The sequence below is a fragment of the Zootoca vivipara genome, chromosome 8, assembly GCF_965207765.1.
Source record: "Zootoca vivipara chromosome 8, rZooViv2.hap1.1, whole genome shotgun sequence".
Taxonomy (NCBI): Eukaryota; Metazoa; Chordata; class Lepidosauria; order Squamata; family Lacertidae; genus Zootoca; species Zootoca vivipara.
The window spans coordinates 31513618-31537015 of record NC_142591.1 but is presented as its reverse complement, the minus strand read 5'-3'; the positions used below and the strand labels follow the sequence as shown (position 1 = coordinate 31537015).

Sequence of the window (23398 nt, the reverse complement as noted above, 5' to 3'; positions counted from 1 at the left end):
TGTAGATTTAAGACAGAAAATGAATGCTTCCACTATATTACTGCATGGTCAACTCAAGGACAATCCCCAACTCCTGGGAGTTGCCACCAAGTTCAATTGCTCAATGGCCCTACAAAACCAACATTCACACTACAGTATACAACTCTGCAAAATGCAACTCCTGCTGCAGCCTCCAAATTTCCCAAAAAGCAGAAAGCAAGCAGTGTATGCCAGAATCCACAAAGCTAATACATTTACAGCTTCAACTTTGTTAGTGTGTCTTGATCACAAGAGGCTCTCCTCGCAGAATTTAGTTTTTCCAACTGCAGAATTAAACACACTTTGTTGCAGATCTCCTGTGGGCTGCTCTTCCAAGTTACTTTGATTTGTCACCAAAGGACCCATCAGTTAGGGAAATGTTAACGGCTCCATGGCTATCAGGAAAACAAAGCAGCAGGGCTAGGCGGGGTTCAAACATGTGGTGATCCGAGCCGCAACATGGCTGGTTAACTAGCGAGAGGTGCAAGAGTAACATCTGGTCCTGCAACAACACATATGCCAGAGGGAGCGAAGGAAGCAGGAGCTGCTCTGAAAGAGATGTTATTGCCAGAGGCTCAAGCAACAAAAATAGCACTTCCCAGCGATGTAATGCACTCCAATGGTATCCAGTGACAACACACCTTCCCCAGTACAAGGGCTTTTCTTATAGCTGAGCTCTTCAAAATTGCTACTTTAAACAACGGTATGCAAATGCAACAATCCAGTTATGCAATGCATAAAGCTGCATTTACCACATACCAACGTTTTTCCAGCAGTACAGCCATGTAATTTAAAATATGACAGAATTTATATAATGCAACTGCAATTTATTCTCTGGGAAAAAACACCCAGCACCCCCCTCTCACTTTCTTAGTCAAGTACCTATGATACTACTTTTTGTGCACTGCCAAGGAGCACCCTACTATGCAAGGGAAAGATACATTTTCCTTTATTTTATATTTTGCATGCCACATGCCGCATTAAAAGTAAAAACTTCAGTCAGTCAGATTTCTACTGTTTGTAGCCAGTGGCCATTACAATATCACAAAACAAACAAGACAGTCCAAGAGAAAGTTAAACATAGAAAACATTCAGAAATGCAAGAAGTCAAACCTTAAACATTACGTATTATAAAGTCATTTAATAATTATTTTTTAAATCTCCTTTGACAGCACTGCTTTGGCTCAAACCTAGTAAGATTGATATTTACACCTGCAGTGTTTTAAAAAGGATGCTCAAACCTAGTCATCTCCATGCTTTTCTAGACCTAAGCAAGACATCATAGATACTCATTCAGGGCTCATATTGAAATATTTAAGAAAAGGGTATTCTATAAGCTACCCCAGGCAATGCAGTCCATTGCCATGCTACTCTTTCCTTGAGATTTTAATGTATATTCTCTACATTTCACTTTGCACACTGTCAGGTTTGCACTTAACATGAAACTCAGGAAGCACTTATGAAACAATCTTTGAATAAAGAATTAACCCATTTTTGAGCTTAAAGCATTGACGAGCCAGTTATGCAGACTGCCCAAATTGGACCACAGTGAAGCTCTTCTGTAATGTGGACTGCCAAGAAGGTGCATGTATATTCATTGCTCTGGAAAAGCATCAAGTGTCTTTCAAAAATAGATGAAGATGTGTCCTAAACCATTTCTGTTTAATCCCTTGTCTGTGTCCTTCTGCCAACGAGCATGGGAAACCACTGTAGCGTCTCTCCTTTACAGTGGCCTCCAAGTGTTCAGGTTCTGATCCTGAGCCAAAGCAGAGGTAGAAGCTGGAACCCCAGAAGACAGGGCAGGCCAAACTCTGAAACATTAAGATAGCAGCTGGATTTCAAGGCAATCCAGAAACACAAAGCCTTAAGGAGAAGCAGAGGTCAAGCACAATGAAGCAGTTCCAAAGTGGGTGCCATCAGATAGCATGATTTAGAGGCAAAGCAGAAATGAAAAGCAAAAGTGGGCACGTTTCCAAGAGCAAAGTATTAGCAAAGGTCCGAGGCCCAGGGTCAATGAGGGCAGTAGGAAACAGGAACAGGAAGTTGGGTGCACAGAGCCAATGATCAGTGTTGTTCCAGCAACTGACAGTCTTCATTGGGGAGTTATGTAGCCTTCAAGGTTGTTTGCTTCTAAGTAGGTCCTTTTCTCTTGAGAAGTCTAGTTCTTTTGGACTTGAGCTGTACACTCAGTTGAACAGTGGATGTCAGTGCCTGCATCTTCTGATGCCAGTATTCAACAGCTGAAAGAGCAGAAGCAGGTCAATCGGGAATGTCTTTCATGGGTCTTTCTGGGTCCTCTGCTGCTGATGGGCCTGGCGACACTTCTCCAGAGATGTTGGGGGGTGTCCTGGATAGCACTGGAGTCAGGAGATCCCATAAGGTCTTCAGTCTTCATGTCACTGGGGTTTTCATCTGAGGGGTCATCCTGGCTTAGGCCTAGACAACTCTTGTTGTTGTTTAGTCATTTAGTCGTGTCTGACTCTTTGTGACCCCATGGACCAGAACACGCCAGGCACTCCTGTCTTCCACTGCCTCCAGAAGTTTGGTCAGACTCATGTTGGTGGCTTCGAGAACACTGTCTAACCATCTCATCCTCTTTCGTCCCCTTCTCCTTGTGCCCTCCATCTTTCCCAACATCAGGGTCTTTTCCAGAAAGTCTTCTCTTCTCATGAGGTGGCCAAATTATTGGAGCCTCAGCTTCAGGATCTGTCCTTCCAGTGAGCACTCAGGGCTGATTTCCTTAAGAATGGAGAGGTTTGATCTTCTTGCAGTCCATGAGACTCTCAAAAGTCTCCTCCAGCACCACAATTCAAAAGCATCAATTCTTCGGCGATCAGCCTTCTTTATGGTTCAGCTCTCACTTCCATACATCACTACTGGGAAAACCATAGCTTTAACTATATGGACCTTTGTCAGCAAGGTGATGTTTCTGCTCTTTAAGTTGCTGTCTAGGTTTGTCATTGCTTTTCTCCCCAGAAGCAGGCACCTTTTGATTTCGTGACTGCTGTCACTATCTGCAGTGATCATGGAACCCAAGAAAGTAAAATCTCTCACTGCCTCCATTTCTTCCCCTTCTATTTGCCGGGAGGTGATGGGACCAGTGGCCATGATCTTAGTTTTTTTGATGTTGAGTTTCAGACCATATTTTGCGCTCTCCTCTTTCACCCTCATTAAAAGGTTCTTTAATTCCTCCTCACTTTCTGCCATCAAGGCAGAGACGACCCTTAGCCAAATGAAAATTAGCACAGGGCATGGTTTGTTGTTGAGAAGGCCACATTGTATGTTAGATGGAAGAAAACCTCTTTTACTGGAGACCATGTGAAACTCCCTATGGATTATCAATTCAAACATTTCCACAGTCATTTTTTTTCAAGGCATAGAAGCCATCTTCTAAAGTATGATGATCAAAGTCAGGAAAGCCAGACTTACACTCAACCAATTTGCCAAATACAATTTTCATTTAGGCAACTTGGTACGGTAGTTCTTAAGTACATGTACCTTGGGTAGCTCAATAACAAAGAGAAAACTTGCAAATAGGGATTTTTGTGACTCTGTGCTGCAAGACATACTGAATCTGCATGTTGTTGTTGTTTAGTCGTTTAGTCGTGTCCGACTCTTCGTGATCCCATGGACCATAGCACGCCAGGCACTCCTGTCTTCCACTGCCTCCCGCAGTTTGGTCAAACTCATGTTCGTAGCCTCGAGAACACTGTCCAACCATCTCGTCCTCTGTCGTCCCCTTCTCCTAGTGCCCTCCATCTTTCCCAACATCAAGGTCTTTTCCAAGGATTCTTCTCTTCTCATGAGGTGGCCAAAGTATTGTAGCCTCAGCTTCACGATCTGTCCTTCTAGGACAGAAGGACAGAATCTGCATACAGCTACTAAAATGGCAAAGGAGTTATTCTGGATCAAGTTTGTGAACACAGACAAATGGTCTTGCTTCAGTTACATGCTTGCTGCCAGGATAATGGCAAATTGTTTCTTAAATCCAAGCCACAGAATTAGATTTCTAAAATATACATGACTTTCGAGCACTTCTCTCTTTCTCCCTCTCTCTTGGTGGGTTAAGACCTCAGGTGGGTCATTACTACACTGTGGTATATCTCACTGTGCAAAATGGTTTGTTTTACTAGTCTCAGTTATAAGACTCCCAGGAGAAATCTCACCATTATTAGTGTCATCTATCTGGTCTGACTGCTTATGCTAGCTTGCATCTGCCCTGAGCAAGTATTTTTACTTTGAGCTTTCACTTAACCATTACTTACACTTTTCTGCTTGCTACTTGAAATGCATTATGGAGGATTGGGTCTGGAGGATTTTGTCTTCCCATCAGCTGCCCCCACTTTGTGGAGAACCACCACCTCTAGTCCCTATTATGTAGAGGAATCCTACTGTTAACTAGGGATGGGGAGGAATTTGGTTTGCATATCTCTGGGTGCTTAGCAATTTCTAGTTGCTAGGTGTTTAATATCTGTAGGTACAATATCCCATTATCTATTTATACACTCTTAGGATCCCTGCCTCATACAATTTAAATAAAACCTCTTAAATTATCAATGCATTTTAATTCCACCTTGTTTCTTTTACTACACATAGTAGCAGATATGAGACAAACAGAACTGGAAAATATGCCAAGTTTATTAAAGATAATATAAAATAATAATAAATTGTTTGCTTGCAGATTGGTTATTTAATAGTATGTGGTATAATAACTGTTCAAAATAAGTTGCTGTTGCTTTAAATCTGCTACTGTCTCTTGGGCTTCGACTAAATGACCCTTGTGGTTCCTTCCAACTCTAAAATTCTATGATTCTCTTGAGACTGCTGCTGTCCACCTGACAGACATGCATCAGTTTTCCTCTGAAGTCTGCTGAAGGACTTAGCCACAAAGGTCTTACAGTTGTCTTCCTGCAGCCAGCTACTGACTAGTCAGAAGTTAAACTGGAGAACTGACTCCGGAGTCTCGCTTTCCTGGGTGGCTTCCTTAAGCTTCTGCCATCAGGATTCTGAGCTCACTTTCTGCATCTTTAGTCTTTTCAGTCTCTTCACCCTCTGACCAACCAACTGCTGCTTTCATGACTGACAGACTTCAAACAATATTTTGCCTACCCTTCTACTGCCTCCAGCCAGAACCAATTTTACCAATCATCAGGTCCTTCCTGGAATTCTGACTCCTCACTGGTGTACACCTAAGGACAAATTCTGAACAGAATAGCCACTAAAGGGCCAATCACATTTTAACCCTTGTCAATTCTCTTGACCCACAGAAAAGCTAGATTCTGCTATTAACTGCCATAACAGAAAACCTTGCATGTTGACAAAACACCTATTTGTAAAATGTTCCAGCCTAAGTAGTTTCTCGGCAGACTGCCACATGTACAGGGCCTGGTTTACATGTTAAAACTAAGCTGAATCATGGCTAAGCATGAACAAGTGTACATGTGGGTACAAAAAACCATGTCAAGTTTGCTCCTGCTACCATCATGCCGCTATCATGCTACCCACAGCCCTGCTGTGGTTTGCTTTAGTGTTAAACAAGAAGCCACTTTCAAGGTTTGTCTCACTACAGACAAAACTTAATCTGTAGCCAAATCTGTAGCTCTGGGAGACAAAAACCATGAGCTTGGGTATGGATATACGAAGACAAACCATGGCTTACTTCTGCTTAGTCCTTCGTCAGGAAGGAGCAAAGCAGCTGCAATTTTTGCAGTAAGTACTCACAAGCTCAACGTTCATGCTTAACCAAGGATTATCACTTAGTGTGAATTAGGCCTTAGTATCTTTTCTGGCTTCGGTTAGAAGTGAACTGTCACAGTTGACCCTTTACACAACAAGGTACAGTGACAATTTTGCTCACAATGCAACTGTTTCTTCACATACGCAAATACTGCTAAGAAAACAGAAGAAAAGAGGGTCAAGAATGATAAAGTTTCCTCTCTAAAATTCTAGTGTTTTCACCGAACAAGTCAGTACAGAAATTTTAAAACGCTACATGTCTCTTCCTCAATATAATGACACCCCAACTATATACAGTATATGGCATGAACATCAGTGGAAGTGTTATTCATTGGGCAATTAAGATGCCCAGAATCTTAAAGGCTCTTGCAGCAACCCCCACCCTCCTAAAAATGCTATAATAAATGTGTTAGTTTTCAAAGTGCTGAAAGACACTTCACTGTTTTTGTAAGTAAACACATGATTGCATTCTTAGTATGGCTTTATTGCAGAAAGTCTATGACATGTGCCATCATAAATTTATTTGTTTGCTTGCTCTATCTATCTATCTATCTATCTATCTATCTATCTATCTATCTATCTCCCAGCTTTCTCCCAGTGCAGAGCCCCAAGATGGCTCACAACATGAATTAAAAACAGACAGCAAGGAAGCTAGTTAAATGAAAATGCAAGCCATGAAATCAAAGAAGCTGTTGGGAATTTAATGGCAATCAAAATTCCAGATTGGTAATAATAATGCAATCCATGTCCCAAGCTTCCAAACAGTGCTTTTATTAATGGGGACATTTTTAAAAGCACTGGCAGCTTATGACAATTTCACATCAGATTGCACCCTAAAAATATGGAATTCCTGAATGAGCAGGTAATCACCCCTCTTTAAAGGCTGACGGGATGCAAAAGTTGGTCAACCATTAAGAGTTCTAAATTTGAAACTCATTCCGGCATGCCGATGTGCACAACCTCAGGAAGGAATTTCTTATGTCACTTTGCAGCAATCTCTCTGGCATTACAGCAACACTGACAATCTCAAGAGGAAGGAGTATGTCCAGCCCTCGTCTATCACAAAAACCAGTTGACCGGAATTGGGAAGGAAGAGCTCTGGCGGTTATTTTTAGAACATTGGCATGAAGCAGAAACCATATCCCTGAGTGAGTGGATAACATAATATCAGTGGTTTATTACAACATACCTTTTTTTGGGGGGGGGTTATACGCAGCCCTTCAGTAAGAACATATGATAGAAGTTTTGCAGTAGAGAAAGATGATCCAGAGTGAAATCTATGTCATGCTCAAGAAACAACTACATCAACTTGGAATGTGTTTACCATTGATGGACTTGCCTCAGAGTGGGTGGGAATTAAGGTCAAATTCATCTACCAATCACAGAGAAGCAGAAGTCAGCAAGAACCTACCCACGTCGACATCTCTCTGGGTGGTTAAACACTGGCATCAAGCAGCACATGTGTGGCACACAGATTCTAAGGATACCAGGGCATTTTCTCATTTGCAGTGTGTTTCCTTGGTGTTGCTAGATTCACATTAGCAGCTCAGCCCACAGGGTTATATTCCAGAAGCAGCCTTATTCCAAGGATAGTGCATAAAGCAGGCCTACAGGCAATAGCTGCTTCACGAACACAGATGGCTTCTAGATCTTCTCTCTCTGTGTGTGCATACACACATATATATTACCCTGTTGTTATGATCAGAACAATATATTGTGAATTTTGGTATCATGGCACCAGTTCTCCCAAGCAGATACATGTTGAATCTAATGGATACCCAAATGCTCTTTTTTTTGGAGGGTGGGGGTATCTGGTAGCAGAGTCAGCAATCTTGCCCATGGAATAGCACAAGACGTGAAGCCATCAACACAATTGCACCCAAGTTCCCATTCCCAATGCTGTGAAGCTTCCTGATACGTCAGAGAGCTCCAAACAATGACACAGGCACAAGACCTGTCATGATGACATCCGGACACACACTAATTGTGTCTACTAAGTGGTGGTGAGGGCAGAAAAAGAAAAGCTTACATTGCTACATCCATCACATCTTCAGATAATTATCCAGCTGAACTTTTTTGAGTGGTTTGGGGTTTACGGGCCATCAGCAGCTCGCTGTGACAACTCTGCAAAGCATTCTGAAGACAAAATTGCTCACCTCCATGGAAATCTGTTCATCACTGCTGAAATAGTATCTGATGAGGCATCCAATGCACTGTCTCGTCCTATTTTATGGCACCAGTTTCAATTTTCAAGGCCTGAGAATGTGGACAAGACACTTGTAGCAGGATGGCTTACTTGCCTATTGTGACTTCTTAAAGCTACCCCCACCCCACCACTGATAAACTGGGTGAATCCACAGAATAGACCTGGCATTTTATTCCAAGGAACCAGAGGTTTATTCCAACTAATGTCCCTTTCTGTGCAAGGTGCATAAGAGGGTGTGTATTAAGCTGCAGAAACTGTTGGAGGGAACTGATTATCTGGAGCCATTTCAATCAGGTCTGAGGCCTGGTTTGGAGACAGAATTGCCCTAATGGATGCCCACCTCTGTGAGAGAGGCAGAGGGAATGTGACCCTGTTAATCTTGCAGATCTCTTTTGATGCTGCTGTTCACAGTATTCTCCAGTATTCTCCATGCATTGTTGGCCAAAGGCATTCTTCTGAATCATCTCTACACACTGGGGTCAGAAGCACTGCATTTCAGTGGTTTGATTACCACAGAGCAGCACTGTGTGACTGTGCCACAGCCCCCTGGCAAACCGTGGGGTGCTGCAAGGCACTACACTGCACTCAATGCTATTTTACATCTATATGCAGTCACTTAAGTCATATCTCCCTATGACTGCAGGAGAGCAACACTATTTGGGAACAGGGGCCCTGAAAATGGATGAGTTGTAAGACTCTGCACCCTAAACACCAGGCCACGGTGCACATAAACAAACGCTGGTTGTTTACCTTTTTATTCATAGAGACAATTGAGAACACCAAGTGCAATAGTGTTCTACTTATTTCTAATATGAATTCTACAAACAATTTAATGAGAGATTATTATTGCTTTGGGGAACAATTCTTGCAGGCTGAGGGTCACAGCAGAACCCACTATTATTAAATATAAATTTATTTAATCCTTCTTCTTGCAATCCCCTCAAGAACATATGAATTTATAGTGGTAATAAAATATTTAAACCCCAAGTTCATTTTAGCTGGTACCATGCCAATGATTCATATCTTTGTCTTATTATATTCTCTCCGTGGTCTGTCCATGCTATTTAAATATTAGGAGGTTTTCAATTACAGTAGAATATGAAGTCTCTCCCTCTCTCTCTCTTGTAAATATAAATATATATTAAAGTTTTCCTATTATAACTTTAATACTCCCCATAGCCTGAATCAATGGTCTTAAAATACAAGTGTTCCACACGAGAGCTAGTGAAAATATCCTTAGTTAATTTTTGTGTCTTAATCACACCCTTCAGCAAGAGAAAGCTTTGGTACATTTAACGCCAGGGACATATAAAACTCCATAAATGGTGTTCTCCTCTACTGTTTATCTCTTCTCCCATGGCCGTCATCAGACATAAGGAGCTTCCCACAATGCACTTGCATTCATCAATCTCCTTGTAGTGCTAAATCCCGCTTAATGTTACCAATAAGGTGATAAGTTGAAAGCAGTAATTTGTTTAGAGATTGTGATGCGTGCTGACCCCAAAATTGTTCAACATGACTGAAGGGTAGAGGAACAACAGGGCCACTTTCAAGAGTTTCTTTGAGTTGCCATGGGGTGCCGAAACTCCAAAGGACCAGACCCTGAAGCTGCTGCTGCTGCCTGGCTGAAGAGCTAGAAGACCAGCAAGTGAAAGCACAGCCTGGATTGTTTATCCAAGCAGCACCAGCTCCAGCTTCTTGGTTCTGGTCTGGCCTTCCCACACACAGAGGGACAATCACAGGGAGATGTCCCCTGGAGCCACAGTTGCTCCTAGATGGAGCATGCAGGCACATATACAAGCTCTCTTCCAAGTGCACTGCTCCAAAGCATCAAATGAAACTGTGGGGAAAGGGAAGCTCAAAACCTGTGAAGTTGCACAGCAACCTCTCCTTCCTCCCTTCTCCCACACTGCCCAGTCTTTCATCTGGTGAGACCATCTAACAACTAGTGAAATTGCAGCTACTGAGAAAATGCAAGAGTAGGGCCAGACCTGGCCTCGGAGGCGAGCTGGAGAGGGGTGGTGAAGATGTGGTAGGGGGGAAAGGGGTTGGCACGCCCTCCCTCATCACACATACCGCCTCCTCCAATTGGTGGGCATTCTGCAAGTGTGTGTGGTTAAACAAATAAATATAAGCAATATTTATTTTCTTATGTTTATATCTCACCTTTCTCCCACTCATGGAACCCTAATGGGGAGGTGGTATCAAAAAAACCCAAAGATATTCTAATGAAAAAAAACTGGGAAATTTGTCACTGTCTAGAGCAGGAATGACCAACATGCTATCATACATACAGATGTAACATACAGATGTTACAGGAGTACAATTCCCATCATCCTGGAGCACTGGCCATGGTGGCTGGTGCTGACAGAAGTTGTAGAGTCCATCATCTGGAGGACAGCACATTAGCTACCATGCTCTTCAAATTTCACACAACAAGCACCATTTCCTGCTAACATTGAGTAAAGTCGAACCATTGACCTCTCTAGTCAAATATTATCTGTTCTGGCTGACAGTGGCTCTCCAATTCTCAGGCAGAGGGCTTGACCATCACCCGCTACCCTTTTCTAACTGAAAATGTTGAGGATTGAACATGGGACCTTCTGCAGGCAAAGCCTTCCACTGAACTACAAAGGAACACCCATCTCCTTCCAAAAAAAATGGAAAACAAAAAAGGGGTTCCTGCTTATTGCATTCACCTCTCCCTTGAACATAAAGCTACTTGAAAGAAACCATCCTAACTCGGAAAACTGTTCATATTTCAAATTGCTCTCCTGTTTCATGCTGATGTAACAAAACAAAATAAAAAAGCAACAAAGCAGACAGTTTCAGCCACCAGATTTCCCTGCATGCGCTGCCAACAACCATTAAAAAACCTCTCAGACCCATGACTCATCGGCTTCTGCTGGTGCATCTCATTCATAACTGCAATCCATTCATCAACACCAATGTGGCATTTAGTGATTAAATGAGGCTGGTTCTTTGCAATTCTTCTTTGAAAGAACATTCCTGAAGTGATTAAAAAAGAAAGAAAAGGCCCTTGCCTTGCATTAACCTTTGTAGAGTTCAAATCTTAATCAGCTTTTTTTAAAGACAAAGCAAAACAAAACAAAACAAAAAACCACCGGACAAATGGCCACAATAGAGTTGCCTAAAGTGTAAATAAGTGGATCTCTGGAGTTTTGGAAAATAGTCTACATGGTCACGAGTGAGCTGATTAGCACACACACAAAACAAAGTAACTTTGGAAGATAGAGTAAAATGGTTAGACAAGGATGGGGGGAACCTATTGCCGTCCATATGCTGTTGGACTCCAGCTCCCAGCATCTCTGACCACTGGCCATGCTGGCTGGGGCTGATGGGGAGCCCAACAACATCTGGGAGGGCCACAGATTTCCCATCTCTGCAGCAGAGGAAAAACTGAAGAGCTGACAAAGAGTATGGTAAAGAGTAGCAGCTAAGGCAGCAGGTGAGGATATGGTGGTTATGAAGGAAGAGTAAGGGACGGTTAAAGGGGGTGTGGTAGAAGTTAAAGATGGAGAAGACTTGGTAAGAAGAGGAAGTTTTAGAAGTAGATACCCAGTTTCGGACACCAATACCATTTTATGAACTATCATCTTTCCTTTTCTCAGATGTCACATTCTTGCAATATGTTAACATCCGGGAACTCTGAAATGATGCACTTATTTCCTAGTTTTTAATCAGATGATGTCAAAGAAATTAAACATAATCTAACCACCAGTGATAAATTGAATCCTCTCTTTTAAAACAATTAACTTCCATTAAAATACTCATTTATAACAAGAAATGACTGGAGACTTACTGAAGTCCTGAGATGAATAGAAATTAAGCAATTCTTTACTTGATAGATGTTACTAATGTGCTATTCTGGGAGCTCTAGTACTTGGATGTCAAGATTAGAATGGTCATTAATAGAATTATAACTTCTCTGCTTAAATTCTCCGCTCTGCAACACACTCCACACCCAAAAAGAGCTCCAAAGTCTTATTAAATAGCAACTGCAATGCAGATCTAAGTGGGGGCGGGGGAATTGCTTTATAAGTGATGCAGGCTTTGCTTAGTATATATTCCAAAAGTATATGAAATTACTGGAAGATACTCCATCTGAGCTCCCTTGGCAAGCTTCTCAGGTCTACAGTACAAGTATCAGTGGCCAGGACAGTTACTATTCCTCATACACTTCACATATTTTTAACTTTTGGCTTATTTCCCTTCCTGTCCTCATGAATTTCAGAAAAACTCCAGAAGCTGTAGAGAAGAAAACAGACTGGACTCTGATGCACTCAGATTTTCAAATTTGTGTGTTTGCATGGGTACATCTATACACTTGAAATCCCAGGGTGGTGGTGAGGTTAAAACTGCTTGGGAAAACAATTTCAAGCTGGAAATGGCTAACAAGAGAAAGGCTACACATATCCTGTGCCTCCACTTTGCTTCTCCTTATCAACCCTCCCCTCCTGGAAGCAGCTTTTTTCCTTTTCAACATTGCAATGTTGAATTTGGACACTGATGGACTCACAGATTTTCAAATGGATGTCCTGCATGGGAAACCCCAGGGAGGGGAGAAGGTATAGGTATATTAAATTTTAAATGGCCCTTTTAGAAAAGGAAAAAGCTGCCTCAGAGAAAGGGGGAAATCAGAGAAAGAAAAGTGGAGGCAGAAGAGTTGGCCATTTCCAGTTTGAAATCACCTTTCCAAGCAGCTTCCCCCCCCCCCTCACCTCCCCAGAGAATTGTTGTGTTATTTTCCTCTTTTAATCAAAGTAGTTCTGGGAAGGCTGCCGAAGCAATGAGAAATAATTACGTGTGTGAACAGAGCCAGAAATGTGACTGAAGTATTTTAAGAGACATGCATACCATCTTACCTCATTCCTTCCGTTGACCTATTCTGATAGTTACGATAGAGCTGAGGGATGCCCAGCATGGCTTCAGTGAACACGGCAAGGAAGCCCAGAGTTTCAACAAAGATAGTCGAGTCAAGAGAAAGGTAAGTGATGTATCCTGCGACTCCAGTGAAAGCCAGAACACATTGCACATAATCTGTAAACTTGTTCCAGTGCCAGAAATAGTACAAGTCAAAATCTGAAAGACAATGTTCATATTTATAAATAATAAACAAAAGCTCAAAAATAACAAATTCAATCAACAGTCTTTGGACATAAGGGGGTGGGGAAGTAATATTAGAATACTCAAGCAATGTAAGGAAACCAGCACAAACACTAAGCTGGGAGATAAACTTGAGAATTTGACACACACGCTAGCAAAAAATCATTAGTAACGAGCAGTGATAAGAAGGGTGAAGGCTGTAAAAACCAAGCATGTGGTGATGGATAAAACTTAGAATATGTTCATGGTACACTGCAGGCCAGCAGAATGAGGGATATTTAGATGGACACAGGGTTCAGGCACATGCTGCTATGATTTGTCGCTAACCACGAGAAGGTTGCAACTCATGAGAGAACAGAAAACGGTGATCATAGTGCCAAAACACATTTTGCATTATTTCTGAAAAGTTTTTCAGCCCGATTCCAAAATCTGCCTAGAATGCAGCCCTCCAGGTCTCTCTCCGTTGTCCTTGGGACCATTCCCTTCTATTTTCAGACCACATCCATGAATGGCCCTGCTCCATGCCCTCTTCAAGTGCTTTTGTCTGTTTTTGTACAGCAATAGTTAACGCTTGCTTGCTTGCTTATTTATTTACTGACTTGCTCACTTGTATGGATGGGTGGGTGGAGAGGTGTAAGTATAGAAACCTCTGATTTTTACATACCTAGAATGTAACCTGCTACAGCCAGTCCCCCCCCAGCTCCACCCACCACTGGTATGCAGACCTGGAAGGAAAAGTTACCCACCCCCAATTTAAGAAAAACAACAAGAGACTGAAACAAAAACCATGCTGATAAAGCACTGAGATATTACCACAGAGTACCATGATCATGTCACAGAACGAATGACCACCAACAGAGAAGTCTGAGAATCTCCAGGCTGATTCACACATACATTGTCTCACTTACAAATTCACTTTTCAGTCAGTGTGGTTTATCTGCTCTTAGAGCTCGTTTAGAATATCTCCAGAGCCATGGTTTGGGGCATTGTACAAACGCCCTTTGCAAAGAGATGCATGCACTCCCAATGATGGTACAGCTCACAAGCATATGCCCCCTTTGAAAGTACAGCTCATACAACTCTCTTTATCAGGAATGGGGAACCTGTGGCCCTCCAGGTGTTTTTGGACTCCAGCTCTCATCACTCCCATCCCAAAGAGCCAACGGTCAGAAATGATCCTCCTATCCCTGCTGTATGAGGAAATATGAACAAGTTTTACATTTGCATGGTACTAAGACATGGTAAGCAGGTGCTAATCATTCCCTCATTTTCTTTGGCCCAGAATTGTATCTAAAGTTAGTGCACACTGATGGGCTTGTGCACATGTTACACTGGAATGAGAGGGGGATATTACTAGGTTCTTTACTGGAGAGAAATCAGTTGTCAAAGTTATGCTAAAAACAGTCAAATGCATTCTTAAGGGTGCAATTAAACAGCTGTATTTTTTTAAAAACGCAAGTCTATTTTGGTGCATAATAATTTTTTTGCTCAGTTTCGGATACCACCAGCCCTTTCTTCCAAGAAGAAGTAAATAATGTCATGCTGCTTTCCAGAATTTCCTCCACCACTCCCTAATGTTGCTAATCTTTCCTCAGATAACTAAACTAGTATTTTAAATCATCACAAACAATAGGGCTTAAATATTCTGCAAAGCTGTTCTAGATAAGTCACGTTACATGGTGAAATGATTACTTCTAAATGCCTTGGGAAAAGTATAAATAAAATGATATAGCAAATGACACTCCTGTGAAACATTGCTTCCAAAATTCAACCAATACCTTTGTGGCTTTAAAATATATTTTAAATGACTGCATCATTCTATATTTGGGGTGATTGTTTAGCAGCAGTTTATTTAACCTTTCAGTTCTACATCTATGATGGCTAACAACTTTTTAATGATATAGATATCCATAGAAAATGTAGACATACCGGTAGACACTGTTACAACTTTTAACACGTAGCTTTATGTTCTCCAAACATTTAATTTCACTAATTTTGATGGATAATATGTTAAGAGTGTTGAAGCATACTCTAAAAATAAACAGATAAAACAGAACAAAAAGATCTTGTTTTCTATAGAAACCAGGTTAAAAGCAGCAGGTGTGTACACACTACCAAAAAGAACAACCCAAAGCAGGTCTGGATGTACACTCTCCTAAGAAGAGAGTACACTCTCCTAAGAAGAACAGGCAAACAAGAGGAAATAAAAGACAACAGGACAATACTGAAAGGAGTATTTGCTCGGAACATTAAAAATGGAAGGAGTTTCTTCCTTCCCCCTCAAAGTTCTACACAGATGAGCATTAACTTTCAGAGGGTAGCTATAATGAAACTCCCTACCCTATTACAGTCCAGTTACCAGCTGGCTATCTGCTCTAACAATATTTCAGAAAGCAGTGTGCCAGATTCCATGTGCTTGTAACAGAAAACCAGGCTTGAGGGGCCTGGTGAGTACCAGTTTAATTGTTGCCAAGTGGTCTGTGATAGCAGGGCTCATCAAACACGGAGGCAAGCCATGCACTTCAGCTTCCAAAAAGGGAAGCTGCGCTGACGAAAGAAGCAAGGGAGGCAATCCGCTTTACATTTTAAAAAAGGAATAAAAGGCAGCGTGGCACTGAAATCCTATCCCATGGGTTAGTGTGTGTGATCAATAGTTTAAAAGCCGATTAAAACTTCACTCCTTCTACACAAAGGGGAGCTTGAGCAAAAAGCCTCCGCCATATATTAGCCAATGTGTGGCGGGAGCAGCAGAATCATGTTTGCCAGCTCTACTCCTAATCTACACGCTGCAACATCTCCTGGCATCTGCAGGTTGAGAAGAAGATTGGCGAGGGAGCCCTCAAAGCTCAAAGCATGTACACTGATTTTTTTTGGGGGGGGCAGCAGGGCCAGCAACAGCACCTGGCACACTTGAGCAGGTGCCAGGGCCACAGCACCTGTCAAAGCCTACTTCTATGCCTGCTCTTGGCCCTCCTAACACTGAACAGCATGAGTCAGCCGGATCTAAGCTCTGTTTTAACTCCCAGAAATACCAGCGGCTTTGGATTATTCTGGGACACTGTGAGAAACCAACAACTCTTGCTTGGAGTAGGGCTGGGCGATATCTGTTTCTCAATATCATGCTATATCACCAACTAAACATCACGATATACCGATATATCGCGATGTCTGAAATAAGGATGGAACTATGTAGAACAGGCTTCCTCAACCTCGGCCCTCCAGATGAGCCTACAACTCCCATGATCCCTAGCTGGTAGGACCAGTGGTCAGGGATGATGGGAATTGTAGTCTCAAAACATCTGGAGGGCCGAGGTTGAGGACGCCTGATGTGGAGGCATTGGCTGGCTTCACAGCTTTTCCTGCACTGTGATTTTTGCATAGTGTGCACAAACGCACGCACACCCACCCACCCACACCCACCATGATTCATGCTATATCACCAGGTAAATAATTATGAAACTGATATCATAATACTTCAAACCAGTTTTGGACAAAATATTGATATATTGCCCAGCCCTAGCTTGGAGCACTGCCATTCCAGCCAAATAAGGTTACTAGGACCATTGACAGGGAAAGCCACTGCCCTAGACCCCCTCAAGCCCAAAGCCAGCCCCAAATGGGAGTGAGGACAAGAGCATGGGACAAGCACATCCAATGGGTAGAGTGAAAAAGCGCAAGCTTGCTTCCTCATTATTCACAGCTTCTAAGCACCATGAAGTTTGCCCAACCTCCTCGTCTGAGCTGTACATCAGCGCCAGTCCACTTGGCAGCCTCCCTTGGCTGTGTTAAAGTGTCAGGAGAACCAGTCACAAATCTCCTACATACCTTGACTTTTGGCTTGTCTTCCTCTATCAATAAATAGGCAATTGCCAGGGCTAAATTAATGTATATTGAATACCAAACATCCTCTCTGAGGTTAGTCATAATACCATTAACTTTTCCTGCTTCAATCTTCCTGAGATACCCCATTCCTGCCTCTACAGGCCACTTCTACTCCAACACCTTGTGGTGTGAAGTAGAGTCTATGGGCTAATTCACAATATGAGCTGGCAAGAGCTGCTTTTCCAGGCCACGCACACTATAACTTGTAATATAGGTGTGGTGAATTAGTAATCTGAATCATAGTACTTTTTCCTACTGATATGAAAATGAACACCTGATTTCTCCCCCCAACACACACACAAAACAACAACCCATATTGGTAAAATGATTTGATGTTACTGAAGGTTTGATATAATTCACCAGTGAGCTGGCCTTTCAAAAGTGCAATGAAAAAGGCAGAAGAGACTTTGCACCAATTTTAGTTGCTAAGAGCACGCAAGCTCTTGAGCTTTAGGCACTTCAACCGAAAACCACACGCACACACCCAAACACAGAGCTTTATAAAATGAGAAAGCTGCAAACTGCTGTGTCTGTTCCATCCAGGGTCACATCTCCAACACAACAGGAAGTGGGGGAGGGGGAAGGGAAGGGAAGGGAAGGAGTGGTGCAAAATGACCTGGCAACAAGCCCTCGCAAGAACCACACACAGACTGAAGTGAAGTCAAGATGACATTGGTTTGCAGTGAAGTAAAATAAACACCACCAGCCCCAATGTGTATTCAGGATGTTTTTTGCACAGCCATGTGCACAGAATTACCACAGCACTCTTTCCTTCTTGCAAAAAGGAGCAGCTGAAAGCACGCGTATTGGCATGGTTCATATGCCATGTTAAACTTAACGTGCTGCCGCAAGCTACTGAAATCGTGGGTATTCCCTCCCCACTCCTGCAGCTGGTCTGGCTTAACCTTATGTCTAATCCTGGAGTTATGGTTTGCTCCCCACAAATAAAGCATGAGTGGTATGACAAGAATAAATCTTGGTTACAAGCTCGGGGCTTGATCGCAGAGAAGGAAACCATCAATCCAGATTAAGACATCACACGAAACCAGTCTATGGGTTAGTTCCTGACAGTGTGGAAGCATGAGTGGCAGAGGAGCAGAGGGCCCAGGGCACAGGAGAGGGAGGTCCTTGGACTTCAGAAAACGTTTGCACATATTGTGTGAAGACTAGCATTTCCATTTTGTGCAAGCCTACATAAAATGCCATGACACGTCTCTCCCCCGCTTTCTCCTCTGCCAAGTGCCCCACTTCTTTCAGCCAATCCGGAGAGGCGATACTAAAGTTCCAGCGAAAGGTAGTTTGAGAAGGCAGGCTTGCCTAGCCTCTCCTGCAGGTGACGTGCTCCACTTACTGAGGGGACTGCCATCTGCTGGCGAAGGGCAGAGGGTGTCAGCACTGACATCAGCCGGCCTTCAAGCAAAGGAGGGCAAAGCAACTCATTGCCCCCAGTATCATGAACAGATGAAGAGCTGACGACATCTGGTAAAATTATTTTTCCCAAACAACTCTCCCAAGAATCAGGAGATAGTTGATATTTGCCCTGATTCAAATTATATTTGTAAAGGTCTTCATAAAAGCAAAAAAAAAAAAAAACCTCTACCAAAAGAAAACCCCACCAAAGATATTTATACTTACTGGAACATTGTTCATCTCTGTGTATTTTGATTTGGACTTTTTCTGACAAAAAGTGTTGTTAAATTGGAATTATTGGTTAACTTGAGAAACAGTGTTGCACAACTCAAGTTATTTTGGCCAACTTGCAACAAGCTGCAAAGTTTGCAGGGGAGCTCTTGCAGCATTGTTGTTGTTTTGGTCAAGTGAGCACAGCTAGGTGCTGCAATTTTTACTTATATTTAAATTTTTGCTTACAAATAAAGCTGAGACTGACAGAAAGAATGGAGAAGCCCAGAGAACAGTTTTAAAGTTGAACAAAGGGAAATCAGATTCAGGTAGGTAGCTGTGTTGGTCTGACGCAGTCGAAATAATTTTTTTTTAAAAAAATTAATAATTGTCCAGTAGCACCTTAGAGACCAACTAAGTTTGTTCTGGGTATAAGCTTTTGTGTGCATGCATACTTCTTCAGATACACACGAATTTTTTTTATTAAAGGGAGATCAGTTATAGGGAAAGGTAAAGGTAAAGGGACCCCTGACCATTAGGTCCAGTCGTGACCGACTCTGGGGTTGCGCGCTCATCTCGCATTACTGGCCGAGGGAGCCGGCGTTTAGCTTCCAGGTCATGTGGCCAGCATGACAAAGCCGCTTCTGGCAAACCAGAGCAGCACATGGAAACGCCGTTTACCTTCCCGCTGTAGCGGTTCCTATTTATCTACTTGCATTTTTGACGTGCTTTTGAACTGCTAGGTTGGCAGGAGCTGGGACCAAGCAACGGGAGCTCAGCCCGTCACAGGGATTCGAACCGCCGACCTTCTGATCAGCAAGCCCTAGGCTCAGTGGTTTAACCACAGCGCCACCTGGGTCCCCTTATAGCATGTAATATTTTACTATAGAGGAAGGCGGTAGCTTTAGTCACATCCCAGCAGTGTCACTGCAAATATGTCCCCTTTAATTTTGTCTCATATAAATAAACTAGAAACAGTGGGCAAAACAACTCTCAGAATTTTCCACTCCTGATTTGGAGCAAATAATTAGGTAGGTAGTTGGCTCCTCTAAAAATCAAAGTATTAAATGTATTTGAATTTACATAGGAAATCCCTCACTACTGTATCCTTACAACACTCCACAACCGCATTTCTGCCTTAATGTCTTAAATGCTAGTTTTGTGTGAGCTTTATATATCATAGTTCATAGAAATTATGAACCATAATACAATTATTATGTAGTGTTGCGAAATGCAGTGGTATAATGAATAATATCACTTACTTTCAACATAGCATCACTTTATCAGTGTGATTTAACCCTTAAATGAATAAGTGGGGTCACATTTACCCCACTACTTTCCCATTCTATATCACCATGGCAACTGCTTCAGTACTATTTTATGACAGAGTTTAATGCAGCATTCCCACATTTGGTACTAATGTGCCAGATATGGTAGAATTTTGAATACTAAAGTACAGAAATATCTACTAATCTGCTACCACTACTTCTATTACTACTAAATTATTAGTATATAATATTTGTCTTTTTATCTTTCCCCCTTTTTAAAAGTTATAAAAATATTAATTTATAAATCATTTCCCCAAAATGTATTCTCATGAATTAGGAGGCCAGCAAAGAAAATGCAAGAAAAATGAAAAGGGGGGGGGGCGGGTCAACACTTTCTCCATGTGGATTAAGTGTGGCATCAAAACATTTTTTCAATGAACTCACCTATAGAATTGAAGCAAGAGGAAACTGTTGGAAACCTCATCACCATATGAGGAGCAGCTGATTTGGTTAACCATGTACAGTATTTTGATGAAAGGGCAGATGCAGGAAATGGAAATGGAAAACAGAAAGATACAGACATACAGAGACACATATGGAAGTAAATTTGGAAGATGAGAGGAGTGATCACAATGTAGGCCTTGACACTGGATGTATCACCACTGAGATTCCATCTCACAAGGAAATTAAAAGAGTATATTACAAACAGTCCTATTCCCATTCCCAAAAGACAGCGGCAATCAAGTCTGAATCTTGAGAAACAACACATTTTGCTTGAGAGGCAATTTGCAAAGCACTTTGCAGTAATAGTAGATTCCACACCAGATTCTTCCCACATTGAACAACATTTCTTTTGAGGTATGTACGTTTAAAAGAAACACAGCATGAGATTCCAGTAAGATTTCTCAAGTCTCTAGATTGTAGCAACAAAAGAGGGGAAGAAATTGCTCAGTGGATAACCGATACCTCAAAAGAACATGCTATTCCTCTCAGTGATTGTAGAGCTCAAGTCTATAGTAATGGGGCAAATATGGCCTGAAAATACAACGGCACAAAAGCAAAAATACAAGAACAATGCTCAACAGCTATTTTTTACCTTGATTATTTTCTAAGTATAGATGGATAAAACAGTATTTCCATGTCATGTTACTTTGCATGTTTCCACTCATAAGTGCATTTCATTCTATTTCTATGTCAATCTACCCCAAAATTTGAATTTTAAAATACTTATTTTAAATATGCCAGCATAGCTCCCTCATCCTGATTTAGCCAGGGCAAAACCAGCAGAAGTTATGGGACTGTGAGCCCTGAAAATTGGGTGTTCAAGGGGAGGGGGAGGGACAGGGCAGGGCAGGCTGACATAAGCTGATTTCAACATTGATCAGCTTGGTCACATGACCCAGAAATCCCAAGGAAGGTGCACTAGCAAAAAGATGGTATGGGTCAAACTCTATTTTAAAGGCTTGTTTCCTCCCTGCTAGGCATCGGTTGCCTCAGTCAGCAGTAGCCCCACTACCGAACAGATTTTGGCTCTGGTGTACTTTATGCCAGTTTAATGTAAAGCACTGTAAATTACACTGGTTTCCAATGCTTAGTATTGCTCCCTAAATTTTAATGGAAAGCTCTATTTAGTGTCAGCTCTCATGCCTTAGAAAGCCTTAAAGGTACAGAGTTATGAAGACAGGAATAGTGAATACAAATAATTTAAACCAGGGCAATAGAGATTTCAAATTCTGAGGCAGCAGCATTACCTTCTTAGGAATCACTCTGTACATAGCTGTATTTAATTTAATTTAATTTTTTTAAAAAAGCTAAAACCAAAAAATGTATAGAGAGTACCTGGTAAAGCTCTGTTTTAACACCTATTTCTACATGCCTGTATGGAAACTCTTTATAGCTTCAATTCAGGCATGAATGAAACAACAAAATATGAATCCACAAGCAGTTTGGCGTTGAAAGCCAGTTACATTCACAAAATGGCTTAATGGGTATTTTTGTTAAGGCACTTAACCGAGGTTTCTAAAGCAGCAGCAAAATGATGTTAGAAACAAAATGATGTAATTTGCATTCTGAACCTACCATCATTTAACATTTGTAGCACATCAACAAGGCACAGCAGCACCAACAGCCAAATATAAATCAATAAATGGGGGGGGGAAGAGAGATTACGTCAGTTCTTGTGCTGGTTGTCTGAGACTTGAGCTCTTCCCTGTGAGTGCTGTAATTTGCCATATAACTCTGCTTTTGCAGTTCATTGGGATACTTTTATTGGTAGATCAGGCAATAAGAAAAGCAGTCAAAAATAAGAAAAGGAGTCAAATCTGGAAAAAAAAACTTTATCTCAATCCACGTAAAAATAATAAAAATCTCCCTCTATGCCAGCAAGGGGACTTGTGAACAAAATGGCTGTTGTATCTCAAACCTAGACCAGAGTTTTGCTAAATCTGATCTGTGAATGATTATGCTGGCAATTAAACCAAATCAAGAACAGATGATCCCCAAGATTCAGGCTTTACTGTAGCTGAGGACATTGGGGCAGGATTCATCAATGTTGTGATGACATGTCTTACTGTATCTTTAAGCTGAAGACAATCTTGCAAACTAGCCCGTCAGCGATTAACTTCAGTTGATTGATATTGCACAAATATGACTGCTTGTTTATTGATAGCATTATCTGTTCTAAATTACTACACTGAATATAGAACGTCATATGGGCGACAGCACAAATGTGAACTGTCCAGCCTGTACAGAAATGCAGCGAGGCTTCAGCCTGCTGGACTAAGTCAAATGGCCTCAAATGTGAAACTGATCTTACTTCCCAAGGTCAACTACCTGCAAAATGTTTTCGTGGCCTTGTAGAGATATGCAAGAATAAACTGTTTGCTAGATCCTGCAGCCATAGTAGGCCCACCAACAAAGATTTTAAATCCCAGTTGAGGGATATGACACTTTGTTTCCTATGCTATTGCTTCAAATACAGTGGTACCTCTGGTTACAAACGGAATCCATTCCGGAGGTCCGTTCGTAACCGGAAACCGCTCGTAACATGAGACACGTTTTCACTAATGGCGCCTCTGGGCGCGCGATTTCCGCTCACATCCTGGGGCAAAGTTCGCAACCAGGAGCGGCTACTTCTGGTTTAGCAGAGCTCGCAACCCGGAGTGTGCACCCCGGAGAGGCGTTCGTAACCAGAGGTACCACTGTACAAGATTGGGGGGGGGCCTAAATGGACAGGAAGTCTCCTGTTCCAAATGCAGTTTTCTGGTTTTATTTCCAAGACACACTGCATTCTGCGAACACTAGTATGTACCATCCTCCGTTGGAATGTCAGGGGAAGAGCTGCCCTCCCTTAAGTTTTTTTTGCTAAGTATTACTTTGAGTTTTTCCAAATATACTAGAACCTCCTTTTCTGATTAGTCCAGTTTTAGCTACAGTCCTGTCAGCACTTACCACCTGAGTTTGCTGTTAGGAGAAGTGGTACCAGGTGCTTAGTAAAATATTTTATTGTGATCTGATATGAAATCTGGATACAACACCTACC

At 41.9% G+C, this 23398-nt stretch overlaps 1 protein-coding gene across 2 annotated transcripts in view; it reads right to left on the bottom strand.

The window, feature by feature from the left end:
- Positions 1–23398, bottom strand: part of SLC66A2 (solute carrier family 66 member 2) — a 55663-nt gene that overhangs the window by 7825 nt on the left and 24440 nt on the right. For both annotated transcript variants that reach the window (XM_035125802.3, XM_035125804.3), the window contains one exon: positions 12847–13063. In XM_035125802.3, the coding sequence (XP_034981693.1) occupies positions 12847–13063 (217 nt within the window). The remainder of the gene's footprint in view (positions 1–12846; positions 13064–23398) is intronic.